Raw genomic sequence first — 14118 nt, 5'->3', positions numbered from 1 at the left:
ACAGAGCTCTGAGTCTCACCTAGTAGATCTCTGTTGCGGGCATCAATGGCCAAGTTGCGGAGTGCTCCAGACATGGCACGGACTACACGGTCATTGCCATGTGCCAGAAGCTCAGTCATCATGGGTAAACCCTTCTCCTGGCGCAGCAAGGCACGGATGTATCTTCCATACTAAAAAGACACAAAGGTATCCCATTAATCCAGTGAACTTGCCGCTCAATCTTTGACAAAACGTAACAGTCTAGCAGCAAATTCGTGACAGAAAACCCAAACTTACTGAAGAACACATGCCAATATTAAATATCCACTGGCCCTTTTCACAGTTGTTTAAGCTATGCACCACATGTGACTACCATTAAATACAGGCCAGGATCCCATTCTCAATATTTTGCTGTGCTCAGTCAAGTTGGGTTGGTTGAAAATTGAAAAATTGTCTGATCTGGTTCACAAAAGTATTTGGAACCTTTAGTTCTATTGCAGTGAAAAATATTTCATCATTTTATACATGGTAATAAACAAGTACTGAGGTACTGATTCTTGGGACAATCTCAGTTCACAGTATTAAAATCTAGGCAAATGTATAGATCTAATTTCTAGCAAAAAAAAAAAAAATACATTGAGGCACCAGTGACCTAGTTAGTTTGCTAGTTAGTTAGTTAAAGCCCAACCCACTGCACTGCATGTTATTCCCCAAGTTTGACTCAATTTTCTGTTCTATCCACCATCCTGTCAAAAAGGTATATAGCAACTCCCCTTGTTTATGGTGGAGGAGGTGGGTGTTTCAAGGTAGAGCCCCCCATGTGGCTATAATGTGTACTGCAGAAATAAATGTCACATTGAATACTGTTGCAAAGAAATTATGAAAACTCATTTGCTGAACCCCCAAAAGATCCCCAACAACCCAACTTTGAGTACTGACCCAGACTTTGGGAATGAGATCTCTAGAGACGGATGAATGGCTGCAGACTACGATATAACAAGGCATCTTAAAATATCAGACATGCAATTTTTCGTGTCTGTACTCTTCATTCCTCTAATGTCTCTCTTCTCTTATTTGCAGTAACTGCAGCATCATCAACTACTGCTCAATATCTATCAACTCAAATGCCAACATGATACACTTTGTTTCAGTTGCCATGGTTTCCAGTAGACAAACAAGCAGGAAATGTGGCAACAAGATCAGGAATTGGCATAAAAATGCCAAGGATTGTTTAGGCAGAGTATCACAGAACGATGTGTAAACACCAATGCACAAGTACGTGACGCTCAGACAGACCAGGGCAAACTATGAAGTTGATCTGGCACATTATCAACCAGGCTTAAAAACAGTTTAACTATATATTTTCTATTTTCTTATTGGACAAATACACCTGCTTAGATTTAATTTTGCTGTATAAATGACAGTATACTAGAGGATAGCAGTTCTTACACTCCAGCGTCCAGCACACAGATTCTGAACGGCTCCTGCCGAGGCTTCCAGCACAGTAGAGTTTTTGGACTCTTTTAGAAGAGAGGTATAGATCCGGACCACTTCTGGCTGGTACAAAAGCTCATAGCCTACAGGGGAGAAAGAGGGGTACGAGGTCATGCAGCAGAAGGAGGATGATATATGTGGGAAATGAATGAACACAGCAGATATGATTAATGGGAAATATGCAGGAGACACAGGAGGAAAGAGGCACAAAAGAAGGTTGAATATTATTTTTGTGGGACAAATAAGGGTGCAGAGAAGTGCAAAGTAGTCTCATTTTTTGCATCATCATTTTAAGTAAAAAGCTGAGCCTTTAATTACCTTTAGCAGGTGTTGTCCTCTTTGGAATGTCTATTACATCTGCAGCTGCATCCTCATCTTTCTTCCCTGAAATCAAACATCAACATTTACAGCCTTGGAAACAGAAATCGAATACAACTGACTATGTCTGTATAGGATTAGCTCCAGTGTTAGTACATTTTTTCTACTTTGGTTATGCAATGATGAAATACAGGGATGCGTGTTGGGTATTTTACTACTGTCCCTTCAAGGTGAAAAGAGGGCGTGCATGTTAGTACTAAGGCAGTCACATCAACATGTTAGCTCAGCTATTTTCTAGTGCTATAACCATTACAACAGGCAGAAGCAGCATAGTTTTAGAGAGGGTAAGAACTCACCTTTGGAAAACCACTCATCTGTAGCCCAACTCGAAAAATGGGAGAGTAGGAGAGGAGGAAAGGAAGGGGCAAAAAGGGTAAAAACAGCAAGGGAGGAAGAGAAAGCATTTACAGTAAGTAAAAGGAAAGCAGCCATGATTGAGCCACCCAGATAACACCTGCCTTCATCCCAGCGGCACTGCTGCCCCCACACAGAAATCAGCAATGTGACATGCCAAGTATGAAGGCTTAATAAAGATAATGAAAGCACACAGAAGCTTATGACTGTTATGCACACCATAACATTATATTTAATAAACAGCATTTATTCAATACACAAAAGTATGCATCTGTTGTAAAAGTATTCATTTAACCCTCAAGCTGTGCAAATGTTTGGTTGCATTAGATATACAGTGCTTAACAAATTTATTAGACCACCTGTCATATTTGTCTCAAAGACCGTCCAGCATCGTGACGTGCTTTAATGCGGACTCTTTCATTTTCAGTGAGCTCTCCACGTTTTATCATTTTGAACAGAAATGAGAGATTTCAAACTGAATTCATCCAAATTTGAGCCGGCTCACTGGGCTTCTCTGAGAAGTCAGAAATGAATCAGGCATAACATTCAACCACTAAAACAAATTTTTCTGTTCAGGAATGCAAGTAAATAACTATAATTTGATATATTAATCAAGAAATATTCATGTGCTTTACTATTTTTTCTGGGTTTTTTTGTAAATCAGTACATTTGAAAATTCATGGATAACAATAATGATATTTTAGCATTCAAAATATCATTTCTGTTAAAGAGCGTCTACATATTGGTGTATTGACCATTGCAGAAACAGAAAAAATGATTTTGCCAATTCCCAATGCTGTTAATTTAGGGTGGTCTAATAAATTTGTTAAGCACTGTATATCTCCTCACTGTGCTTGCCATTCTTTTCTTGAAATTTCCCTTTCATGCAGTCTCTATAATTTAACCCATTATGTTTTTGATGTAAAACTAGCATATTTCTCTTGTCCTTACTGATTTTAAACCACATTTCATTGTTTCTATCCCTCCTCATTCTATGTCAGTATAAAGGAGATTTAAAAATAAGAAAACTAGCAGTTTCAAGTGTGCAGTATTTGACCTAGGTGTTCATTGTCACATTATTTTATAACACAGACAAGACAATGGACAGTAAACGGGAGTGTAGGTGAGACAGAAACAAATCAATACTCTCAGTGAAACACAAACAGAAAGCAGCAGGAGAGAGGATGAGCTTTCTCTCGCTGGGGAAATTATTCACATTCCTGTGTGAGTGAGTGGTTTTGTTTGTGCAAGTGTGTATTTGTGTTTGTGTATGTGTGTGTTCTATCAGTCTGCAAAGACACCGCTGTCAACGATGACATCATCACAAATACTCCTCCTACTGACTGAACAAATACAGTCTGTCTTTCTCTCTGACACTGACCTTTGCTCTTGCGGGAGCTGAAGCAACCACCCTTTTGGCTGGAGGGGGCGGGGCCCTGGTTGAGGGGCACAGCCTCCTGGTAGCGCTCACAGCCTGGGATTTCTTTATGCACATGATAGGACAAGTTCCTCAACAGACACACGCTGTTCTCTATCAACTAAATCAAGGATGGAGGAAAGGCAGGGTGATAGAGGAAGAGATGTTAAGAAAAATATCATTAGAATTCAAAGACAACAAAGTCGTGCACATCATCCAATCAGAGCACATCATAAACTATTTCATTTTGTGCTTATATGAGAAGAGTATTCAACTGATATTGTACTGCACTCTTAATTTTTTTTTTTAACAAACAGGCTTATGCAAGGATTTTGAGCAAAATAAAAAAAAGAAACTCAATGAAGAACTACTGATGTCTTCTTATTGCAAATATTGTTCAATATTGTAAAAAAGCCTGTTGGCTACATTGCAATGCAACTTCATTACCACAAGTAATCCTTTGCCTCCCTATATTCAGTTATACTTCCAAGCACCTGTTAACACACTTATGCCCCATTCGTATGGAATAAGTATTACCTAGGGACCTCGGGTAATTTGTGAATGACCCCCTGATGTCAGTGTTTGGCATAGTGCATTTGCACAAGGTAAGCGAAGTCTACAATGTACTAGAATTTACACAAATTCTGAAGGAAACCATAAGAGTGCTGCATGAACATAGCAATGAAAATGCAAAATCAATTTTTATTTCCAAATTCATGCAAAAATGAAATGTCATGCACATCACATTCTGCAGGTGACATTTTCTTCATTAGTCCTATACTTACTGTTAACCTCATGTTAAATCTGAACCTTTCCTGTTGCTTCTAACAGTTTTTATGTAGTTAATGCTGTGAATATTACTCTGCACTCTATTCATTTTGGATCATTATGCATCCACAACAACCCTCCTCCTGGAGATCAGCTGTTGAAGCCCAACCACTCAGTGATGAGCGACACTTTTCTAGTCGTAAATTGTGTTATGCATGTAAGGAACGGCTAAATGATACTGCTATAAGATCGGGCGCTTAAAAGAAGAGTAGAAGAGCTGTGCGAATGAAAAGTGAGGTGGTGTTCACGTGCATACAAAGCCATTTTTACAAATATATGCTGACATTAACTGAAAGCAAAATACTATTTATAATGTATGTGTGTAAACCCCGTGAGGCCTCTATTAGTTTTTTGATCAGAAAAAGGAGCACAAAAGGCTGCAAGGCCAGTAAAAAAAAAAAAAAAAAAAAAAACATCCAAAATTATAAAGATGCCTATTTATGAGGGATTAGAATTATCTGTGGACCTCTACGTGCGCTGAAATAAAGTACTTAATTTGCCCCAGAATTTTTACACCGCAAATTACAGACATGGTTGATTCACACAGGATAAAAAAACAGACATCCCCTGAGATTATTACAAATTATTAGAGGTCCCTAGGTATTACTAGTCCTGTGCAAATAAGGTTTTAGTCTAAAAATGGTCTACATACCTTATTATCAACATCTTTACAGTCAATCTGGGATTGGACAATGTACATGAGAGAATCAACCAATCCTGTGCACTCCCTTAGCTTCCTCCTTGCCTCGCTTCGCTCCGAACTCACATTCCTTGGAGAAAGTTAAGAGGAAAAGAAAAATAAAGTCAAACAAAGGAAAAATTGGCTATCTTGATAGTTAGAGGCATTAATGGGGTAGTTAGGAGGTTAAAGGGGAATGGAAAGAGCCGATTTAAATGAGTAGAAAAGGATTCCAGCACACAATGCTTACACACACCCCCATAGATGTTTGAATGAAACTCCTGTTAAACCTACTGGTTTACAAAGGGAGTACAGTTCAGTGAGATCAAGTTACAGCTATGGACCAATTTCTTCAATTGCTCTGTGACTCAGTGCTGGTAAGAGCTCTAACAGGACTTGATGGATGGAAACAAGTGGAAACTGAGACCTACTTAGTTTTCCATCCATTGATGTGGAAAGCTTTTAAAGAAGAATAAGAAAGAAAACTCTGTGGAATGATATTCAGCCTTAGTCTTTTGTGCTGGCCTGTTTTTCCCAGTGACAGACACGCCCTCTCTCACAACACCAGGACACATTCCCTTCCACAGCAGGGGGCACTGATTTCACTTCACTGGAGAGTTCAGGAAGTTTATGTGCTGGAGTCAACAAACATTCAGGATATAAAACGCTGATCAAATCAAATCTTCACTGCAGAACAGAAGAGAGTCGTATGACTTGAAAAAGATAAGCTTAGCTCAACACTAAGCTCACTTTATTTCTAAGATCTGGTATCAGGTTAGTTCAGTAGCAGTAAATCTCCTCACAGGGAGAGAGTAAAATAAAGGCTGAACTTCCAAACATAAAGTTAACACTTCAAAGAAAACAGATTCATCTGTTTTAAAACCTTCTGTGTCTTTAGACTAAGTCAAGGAAATATAGTTATGCCTGTCAGTCATTTCATTTGTCTGTTTCCTAACACACAGAGCTAGTAGGGACATGTAATTGGTAAAAATTGAAACTTCTAGACTCCCTTGCTTGCAGCAGTGTTGAGAATCAAAGTTAAAGTAGCCTCACATAGTAGCAAAGGGAGCTATGGACTCTGTCCTGTTCTATGATTTCTGGATCTATTAAATTCTAAATTGGTTACCAAAAGCTGGTTTACTGCAAATCTGATCAGTTACAAAATAAGGTTGCTTTTTACCCCTTACCTAAATGACACAACTTCAGGATTTTTTAAAAATGTCATGTAAAGTCCACGCTAAGTGTACACCGCTTTCCACATTATTGAGCAAATGACATTTTTCTCTTATTTTCCTAAATATTAATGCAAATGATAGTCAGAATATTTTTCAAGTCATCAGCCGTTAGAGCATAATTCAAATGTTTTTGAACAAACTTCATAATGATAACCTTTTTTTTTTTTTTAATGAAAACCTCAAAATGCACTGTTCCACATTATTAAGCAGGCCACAAGTTTCAAGCAATATGGGAAAGAAAAAGGATCTCTCTGCTACTGAAAAGGCTCAAATAGTGCAATGCCTTGGAGAAGGAATGAAAACATTAGATATTTCATACAAATAAATCGGTGATATCAAAGAAGGGCTCCTATGCTAACATGTAATTTTGCCTGTTAAGATGTTTTTGATTGAAATAGCTTTTGATTTCAGTAAATATGACCGCCTAATGCTGCAAATTCAATGAATGACCATTTTTAGTTCTTTACAACCTATAAAATCTTTTAAAACTCTGTTGTGCTAAATAATGTGGAACAGTGCATTTTGAGGTTTTTATTTTTTTTTTTTAAATAAAGGTTATCATTATGAAGTTTGTTCAAAAACATTTGAATTATGCTCTAACGGCTGATGACTTGAAAAATATTCTGTCATTTGCATTAATATTTAGGAAAATAAGAGAAAAATGTCATTTGCTCAATAATGTGGAAAGCAGTTCAGTGTACTTCATCAACTCTTTAATAATTCTCATATCAAAGATTTTAGTTTGCAGAATAATGAGAGAATCCAGGAGAAACATCCTACCAATAGTCCATTCATTCACTTTCTTTAAACTCAAAAAAGTAAAAAGTGGTATCAGTAAGTAGCATTTATGTGTGACCCTTCCAGAAATCCCCCAAAATACTTACATTTTTTCAAAGTTAATCAAAATCCAAGAAAAAAAATAAATAAAAACCTGACACCTATTACATCAACTTCTTAATTGGTTTGGTTTTCTAATATTTAAGTTATTTTCAAGTATTTCTGTAGAACTGTAATGAACAGTCATTCACTGTGTGTTGTCAGAGGGAATGCAAATGTGAAGGACTGGCAGGCTCTAACATGCTGTTTACACTGTGAAGGTCAACGCCCCTTTATTATGTTTGCTCTCTTTCCAAGAACTCTCTTCTCACCCTTGTCTGGTCCTCAAGAATTTTTAGGCTACGGATGTCTTTAAAAATTTTGGATGGACCCGCCGGCTGTGTCATTGATGATTATTTTCTTTTGATAACAAGTGGTTTTATATAAATTTACAGGTGCATCTGACAAATTTATTATTATGAGAAGGTTAATCTATTTCTGTAAATTATTTTAAATCATTAAACTTTTATATAATCAAGCTTCATTACACATAAAGTAAAACATGTATAGCTTGTTTTAATCTTGACTTTTTAGATGCACCTGTACTTTACAGCAGACTGACAGGTAATACCATCAAAACAAAATGGAATAAGAAGCAGTAACTGTAAACCACATTATCCATCAGGAAGTCTTTGAAGTGCAATTAAGCATCCTTTGTATTCTGAATGAGATGGAAACTTTATGATCAGATTTTACCCTCATTCTGATCATTTACTGCAGTAGCATAGTCTCTTTCCCTACTGCTCTCTCTAATTCAAGAAAGCCTCATGAATGTTTTTCTTCTGCTCCACCCACCGTTACATCCCTCCATCATACAGTGCATTCAGAAACTATACAGTTTTCCCATTTTCTTGCGTTGCAGTCTGATGCTACTGTCGTTTAAATTCATCTCTCCTTGGTCTACACACTGTACCCCATAATGACAAAGCGAAGACAGAATTGAAGAATTTTTGGCAAGTTTATCAAAAATAAACAGAAATATCCCATTGTCCCATCTCCACACAGATCTCTTGAGCTCTGTCAGATTAAATATTGGGCTACTGGTCGCCTCTCTTTCTAAGGACCCTCTCCCCTGATTGCTCAGTTTGGCCAGGTGACCAGCCCTTGGAAGAGTCCTGCTTGTGCCAAACTTCTTCCATTTGAGAATTATGGAGGCCGTTGTGCTTTTGGGAACAATCAGTGCAGAAGATATTTTTGTAGCCTTTCCCAGATCTGTGCCTTGCAAAAATCCTGTCTCTGAGCTCTGCCAACAGTTCCTTTGCTCTCAGGTCTTTGATTTTTGCTCTGTTATGTACTGTGAGGCCTTCTATAGAGGTGTGTACCTTTCTAAATTATGTCTAATCAATGTAGTTTTCCACATGTGGACTCCAATAAAGGCTTAGAAACATCTCAGCAAAGATGAAGAGAAATGGGAGTAAACTGAGCTAAATTTCAAACATTTTTGCAAAGAGTCTGAACACTTAAGCCAGTGTGATATTTCAGATTCTTTTATATTTTGTAAATATGCAAAAATGTCTTAGGCATTATGGGGTACTGAGTGTAGATTACTGAGAGAAATTTAAACAACTTTAGCATCATTCTGCAAAAAAACAAAAAAAAAAACAAAAAAGAAAAAAGTGAAGGGGTCTGAATACTTTGCGAATGCACTTTCCATCCCACTGCTCTGTCGGACTGTTGAGCTTGCCTGTTTTCATCTCCTGCAGAATTCATCAGCCCTCCTTCAATCTTCAAATCTCCTTAACATAATCAGTAACACAGTAAAACAGTCTCTTTTCAGTACCTCAGACAGCCTGCTGTGTTAGTGAGGGCCATCTCCCATTCAAGATGTCTGGGCTTGCAGTTCTCCTCCCCTCCTCCAGCTCCATTGCTCCCTCTTTCCCAGCCTGAATGAGGCACCATCACCTCATCAGACAGGGCATGCAGAGCATGGTCCACGATCTCCATTTTCACAGAGTCATGGGATGACAGGTTCCACAGTGTTCCTGGAAAATGTATAAAAATCAAAAATTAATGCATACAATGATGAAGGTAACTTGTACCTGAACCCATAACATTTAACCACAAGTTATATCAGCCATTCACACCAACTATTTTATGGTTAGTTAAAGACATCTCTAACCGTCTGTGTGTTTACAAAGTGCGTCTCACCTGTGATGGTGTCCGTCAGGTCCTGGTCATGGGTCTTCCTCAGCAGCCTGATGAGAGCTGGCACTCCATCACAGTTCTTGATGGCAATCTTGTTGTCGGGATCTTTGCCGTATGAAATGTTCTTCAGTGCTCCACAGGCAGCATAATGAACCTGTAACAGCAACACAGTAAGTAAGTTAAGCTATAGTCTCAATAGAGTAGGTCTTAAAAAAGCACTGCATATTGCATGTCCCTTCCTAAAGATTTTATCACACATCAATACTTTTGCTTCTTATATTTAGCAAAGACACATAATAAATATTATTTGTTTTTACACAAAACCAAACTCTTACAAGAAGACAAAATGTGTTGCATTTTTGTATTCACTTAAAAATACTTGGAGGATGCAGAAACTGTGACCCATTTCTCCAGCCAGCAAGACTTCAGACCTGTCATTGGCCGTAGAGCATGAAATGTGAAATTAAGATGCCTCTCTGCTTGGAGGGTGGAATGCACGATGTGGTTTGTCTGGTAAAACCCATACAAACATCAGCAAAACTTTGCTACTGCTTGTGCTAAATGTGAAAGGATCATAGAAAAACTGCAGAATGTTCTGGTCAAAACCATTTTTAGTACAAATGTTGACCTACAGGATTTGAAAAGAAGGCAAGTACGTAATGCTTATTTCTATTTCCCTTTCAATTGGTATTAGTGGCATGTCTCAAGTTCCCCTAGTCTCTGGAAAATGCACCCTATCAGTATAATATAAGAACCACATTGCATCCCTTAAGCCTCACTTTCACCCCTCAAGGTCAATCATAACACACCTCTAAAGAGGAAAAAAATTAACAGAAAACCATGGAGAACATTGTGAAACAGACCTCTTTGTTTGTGTTATCAAGCATGGAGACCAAAGCTGGGATGCCTTTCAGACGACGCACATCAGACTTAACCTGGCAAGTAAAAGAAAATGTTAAATTAGTAAGGTAACAAGATAGGTTCAGTTTTTTAAGCTATGTAAATGATGGAAGAAAAAGAAAAGAAAAGCCTTGAAGTCAGTCGCTTATGAAAGACCATAACCAATAAAGAAAAAATCATTGACTGTCCAAGGTCACAACAGAAGTCCCACCATGAGCTGAGAAGGCTTTAGGAGCAAACACAAAACAGTAAACGCTGGCTATTTAAATTAACAGTTTGGCTAATACCTTTAAAGAAGTAAAAGCATAAAAAATATAACTTCTCATTTGCAAGTTAAATGTGGATAAGTGAACACATTTAGGTAATTTCCACTGAGTTGTCTGGTTCAGTTTGTTTTGTGTGTTTCCATTATCAGTAGTTGGAAGGGTCCCAATCAAGGTGATAACAGTTTGGGATTTTTCATTAGTTTCTATTTTTATTTCTTTTCTACTTCCTGTGTTTGATTTAAGTTTAGTTTTTTTTAAGTTTTGACTGCTGGTTTGTTAGTTTTGTTTTTATTTTGCAAAAATGCTTTGTTTTAGTTTAGTTTGTAATAGTTTTTGTTTTTTACGGATAGATGTCAGGGCTGAGTGAAGCGTCATACATTTTTTTAAAAACTATCTGAACAGGCTACTATTCTTCACTTATTTATTCATTTAATGATGATGTTTCAGAACAACTCCAGACATAAAACTACCACTATGTGAAGTCTTAACCAACCAGATGAGGCAATTTTACACTCCCCAGACTTGGGTGTCAGTGCCAGTCAGTTAGGTTGTGTCAAAGACTAAAACTAAGGATATTTTGTCTCCATTTTTATTTTATTTTAGTTAGTTTTGTAAGGGCACAACACAGTTTTAGTTAGTTTTCCTTTTTATTGGTAAAGCTTAGTTTTAATTTAGTTTAAGTTAACTACATTGATTTTTGAATTTTAGTTTTAGTTATTTAGTTAGTATTAGTTCGCTATAACAACCTTGGTCCCAATCAACCCACCTGTACCACCCTTCCATACGGGTGCCAGGCTTATCCATCTGTGCAATAAAGGTGGAGTTACACATACAATAGGGGTTTGCACAGACATCATTTTCAGCATATGGCATGACTGCTCAGCCGGGCTGCAAAACAAAATACAGCTGTCTGCTCTATGAGGTGTGGGTGAAAACAGAAGAATAACAGACTAATATCCACTTCATTCGGGGATATCTGGACCCGACATTGATCCGTGGACAGTGATATGTGGCCACAAATCAGTTTTCTGACGTTTATGTGGGCCTGATTTTAAGTGTACGAAGCAGAACCTGAGGGTACATAACCTGGTTCATCCGTGATGAGCGTGAAAATGAATTATTGTCAAAGTTTTCTTAATATAAAGGTTAAGATCAATTTATTCTCTGTAATTCAGTGATTCATTTACATCATTCTACTTTAGGGAACCTGTGAAAAGATCGCTTTGTGGCTGTTGAATCTGTGTGCAAATGTTTGGGCTGTAGCTTTTTCTAAAACAAGATCAACATAGCCAGTATTTCTTACTAAATCTCATTTGATTCTAACACCAGATAAGATTTAGTTGTTTTTTTTTGTTTTGTTTTTTTCATGTGACAGATTCTCCCATTAAAATTCTCTCCTTTTATATTGCTGTTAAACTATCAGATAGTTCACAGAAATAACTTCAGCATTTAACCAAACAGAAATAACTTCATTCATAACAAACAAATTATTTTGGGGTGTACACTCAACCAGACCAACCTGTACTCGGTCAAAGTGGACAATCTGGTGGAAACAAGGCTATTAAAAACTATGCTTGCTACTTTCTTACAAGTCAGTAACAAAAAAATCAAACACTGGAAAAGGTGCAGCTTACTTTATCATTCTTATAGGTGAGGTGCTGCAAGTATGCTGCTGCATTGCTCTTGACAGCATCCATTCTGTAGTTAAGCATGGCGATGACTTCTGGTAGCTCAGGCTGACGCCAGCCACCAGGGCCAGGACCTTTTCTCAGAGTGCTGTCCAACGAAGCCATGCTTCCTCTTTCACCCTGAGCCAGGGGTGCTCCTGGCCAGTACCCTGGACCACTCATGTCAACATCCAAGGTGCCCTCATAACTCCTGGAGAAAAAGAAGAGCAGCAACATAAAAAAAAGATGAAAAATATTTTTGTGTGAAATATAACCAACAAGATAGTGATTTGAATACCAAAACACTAAGAATATACTTCAATTTCCATTTACAAGAAAAGCAAAACATACCCGGTTCTACGTGGGGGTCCATGAGGGAATCCCTGGTAGTTGCGTGGCACAGTGCTGAAGTGCATTGCGGGTCCCATGCCATAGTCTGGGTCATCATAACCCATGCTGCGCTGATCATCCTCAAGCCCATATGGTTCCGGGACAAACCGGGGGATGGCGGATAGCTCCATGGCACTTCCCATTCGCCCAACCTACACAGACACAGGCAGTATGACCCAAAGAAATTTACTCCTCAGTTCAAGTGCTCTGGGAAACTCTAGCTTATAGACTGTGTTCGCTGACATTTTTCTACATACCATGAAGGCAAAACACTAAAACTACCAAGGAAATTCTGAGGTGTCAGGAGATGAAGATATGTTTCTGAAAAAAGAAAAGCACTGAAGGAAGTGGTACACAGATTGTTGAACATACCTGTGGCTGAGCAGCATAGGGGTCCAGCTGGTTCCTGCTGTGGGCTCTGTAGTTAGGATCCAGAGTTCTGTAGCCATCCGGATGGACCGGTCTGCATTGAAGAGAGATAAGCAATATGAGTGTGAGATTATTGGCTAAAAGATAATCTGATTCATTTCAGAAATGATTTTCATCAGAGTGATACCTGTAGCGATCATCCATGTGAGCTCCCCTGGTAAGGCTTGTGTAGGTCTCAGATGGGAGTCCAGTTCGGTAGTCGTCGTAGCCCGCCGGAGGTCCATAGTGGTAGTTGCGTGGCACTGTGTGGGTGGGGTAGTCCATGGGCACACCACTTCCAGGTGCTTGCCTGTAGACCCTGTCCATGGGTGTAGTGTAGCCCCCCATCCCTGTTACTGAACCACCACCATCCAGGGAGAGTGTGTCTGACACAGAGGGGATAACTGTGCGGGTATGGGTAGTCTTTACAACTTTCTTTACCTTAAAAAGCAAAGGTAAGATACAAGAAACATTGTATTAATTTACAAGCTGAAAAAGTAAATTATACCTTTTAGACCCACTTTCAAGTCAGTCTAGATACAATCAAAAGTAATGCAGACAGGGTTGTAAATATATCAAGGTTTTCCCCAAAATCTGTATCCTTGTGATGAAGTGATCTTATACTGACGAGGTATGGCTATCAAAAAAAACTAGACTTCCACTTATTAAAAAAGTGCAGTAGGGTTTCTTCGGACAGTTGTCTCAGAAGCTCTGTTGTTATTTTCTTAATTTCTGACTAAGACTTAGAAAGTGTTCCTTTGAGCACAGATTTGATCTTAGGAAAAGGGAAAAGTCCCATGGTGCTAGATTAGATCAAAAGAGAGAGTGATCAAGCACTGTGATTTGGTTTTGGGCCAGAAACTGTGATCTTGTTCTTCTGTCTTTTCCTCACAGTTTTTGTAGAACCAGTTTGAAAGTGTTGATCCATGGATGACCCTTCTGGAACCCACTCCTCCCAAATAATACCCTTAATGTAAAAGAAAACAAAAATCATGGCCTTGAATTTGAACTTTCTTTGTCGTGCTACTTCAACCTTGGTGACCATGTTGTTTTGAAATGCACTGACTGCTGTTTTGTTTCAGGATCGTTTTGGAAGATCCAA

General features: G+C 38.4%; 1 protein-coding gene across 6 annotated transcripts in view; it reads right to left on the bottom strand.

Annotated features, from left to right (window-relative positions):
• ctnnd1 (catenin (cadherin-associated protein), delta 1) overlaps window positions 1-14118 on the bottom strand; it is a 38039-nt gene that overhangs the window by 6430 nt on the left and 17491 nt on the right. For 5 of the 6 annotated variants that reach the window (XM_041784615.1, XM_041784618.1, XM_041784617.1 and 2 more), the window contains 13 exons: window positions 13165-13457; window positions 12981-13071; window positions 12570-12760; window positions 12186-12429; window positions 10249-10320; window positions 9389-9539; window positions 9021-9222; window positions 5103-5220; window positions 3587-3743; window positions 2148-2165; window positions 1792-1857; window positions 1429-1556; window positions 20-170 (listed from right to left, as the gene is read on the bottom strand). In XM_041784615.1, coding sequence (XP_041640549.1) covers window positions 20-170; window positions 1429-1556; window positions 1792-1857; window positions 2148-2165; window positions 3587-3743; window positions 5103-5220; window positions 9021-9222; window positions 9389-9539; window positions 10249-10320; window positions 12186-12429; window positions 12570-12760; window positions 12981-13071; window positions 13165-13457 — 1882 coding nt within the window. The remainder of the gene's footprint in view (window positions 1-19; window positions 171-1428; window positions 1557-1791; window positions 1858-2147; window positions 2166-3586; window positions 3744-5102; window positions 5221-9020; window positions 9223-9388; window positions 9540-10248; window positions 10321-12185; window positions 12430-12569; window positions 12761-12980; window positions 13072-13164; window positions 13458-14118) is intronic. The other variant, XM_041784616.1, reaches the window with a different exon arrangement.

The sequence above is a fragment of the Cheilinus undulatus genome, linkage group 4 (assembly GCF_018320785.1).
Source record: "Cheilinus undulatus linkage group 4, ASM1832078v1, whole genome shotgun sequence".
In the NCBI taxonomy this organism is placed as follows: Eukaryota; Metazoa; Chordata; class Actinopteri; order Labriformes; family Labridae; genus Cheilinus; species Cheilinus undulatus.
This window is presented reverse-complemented; position numbering and strand designations above follow the sequence as displayed.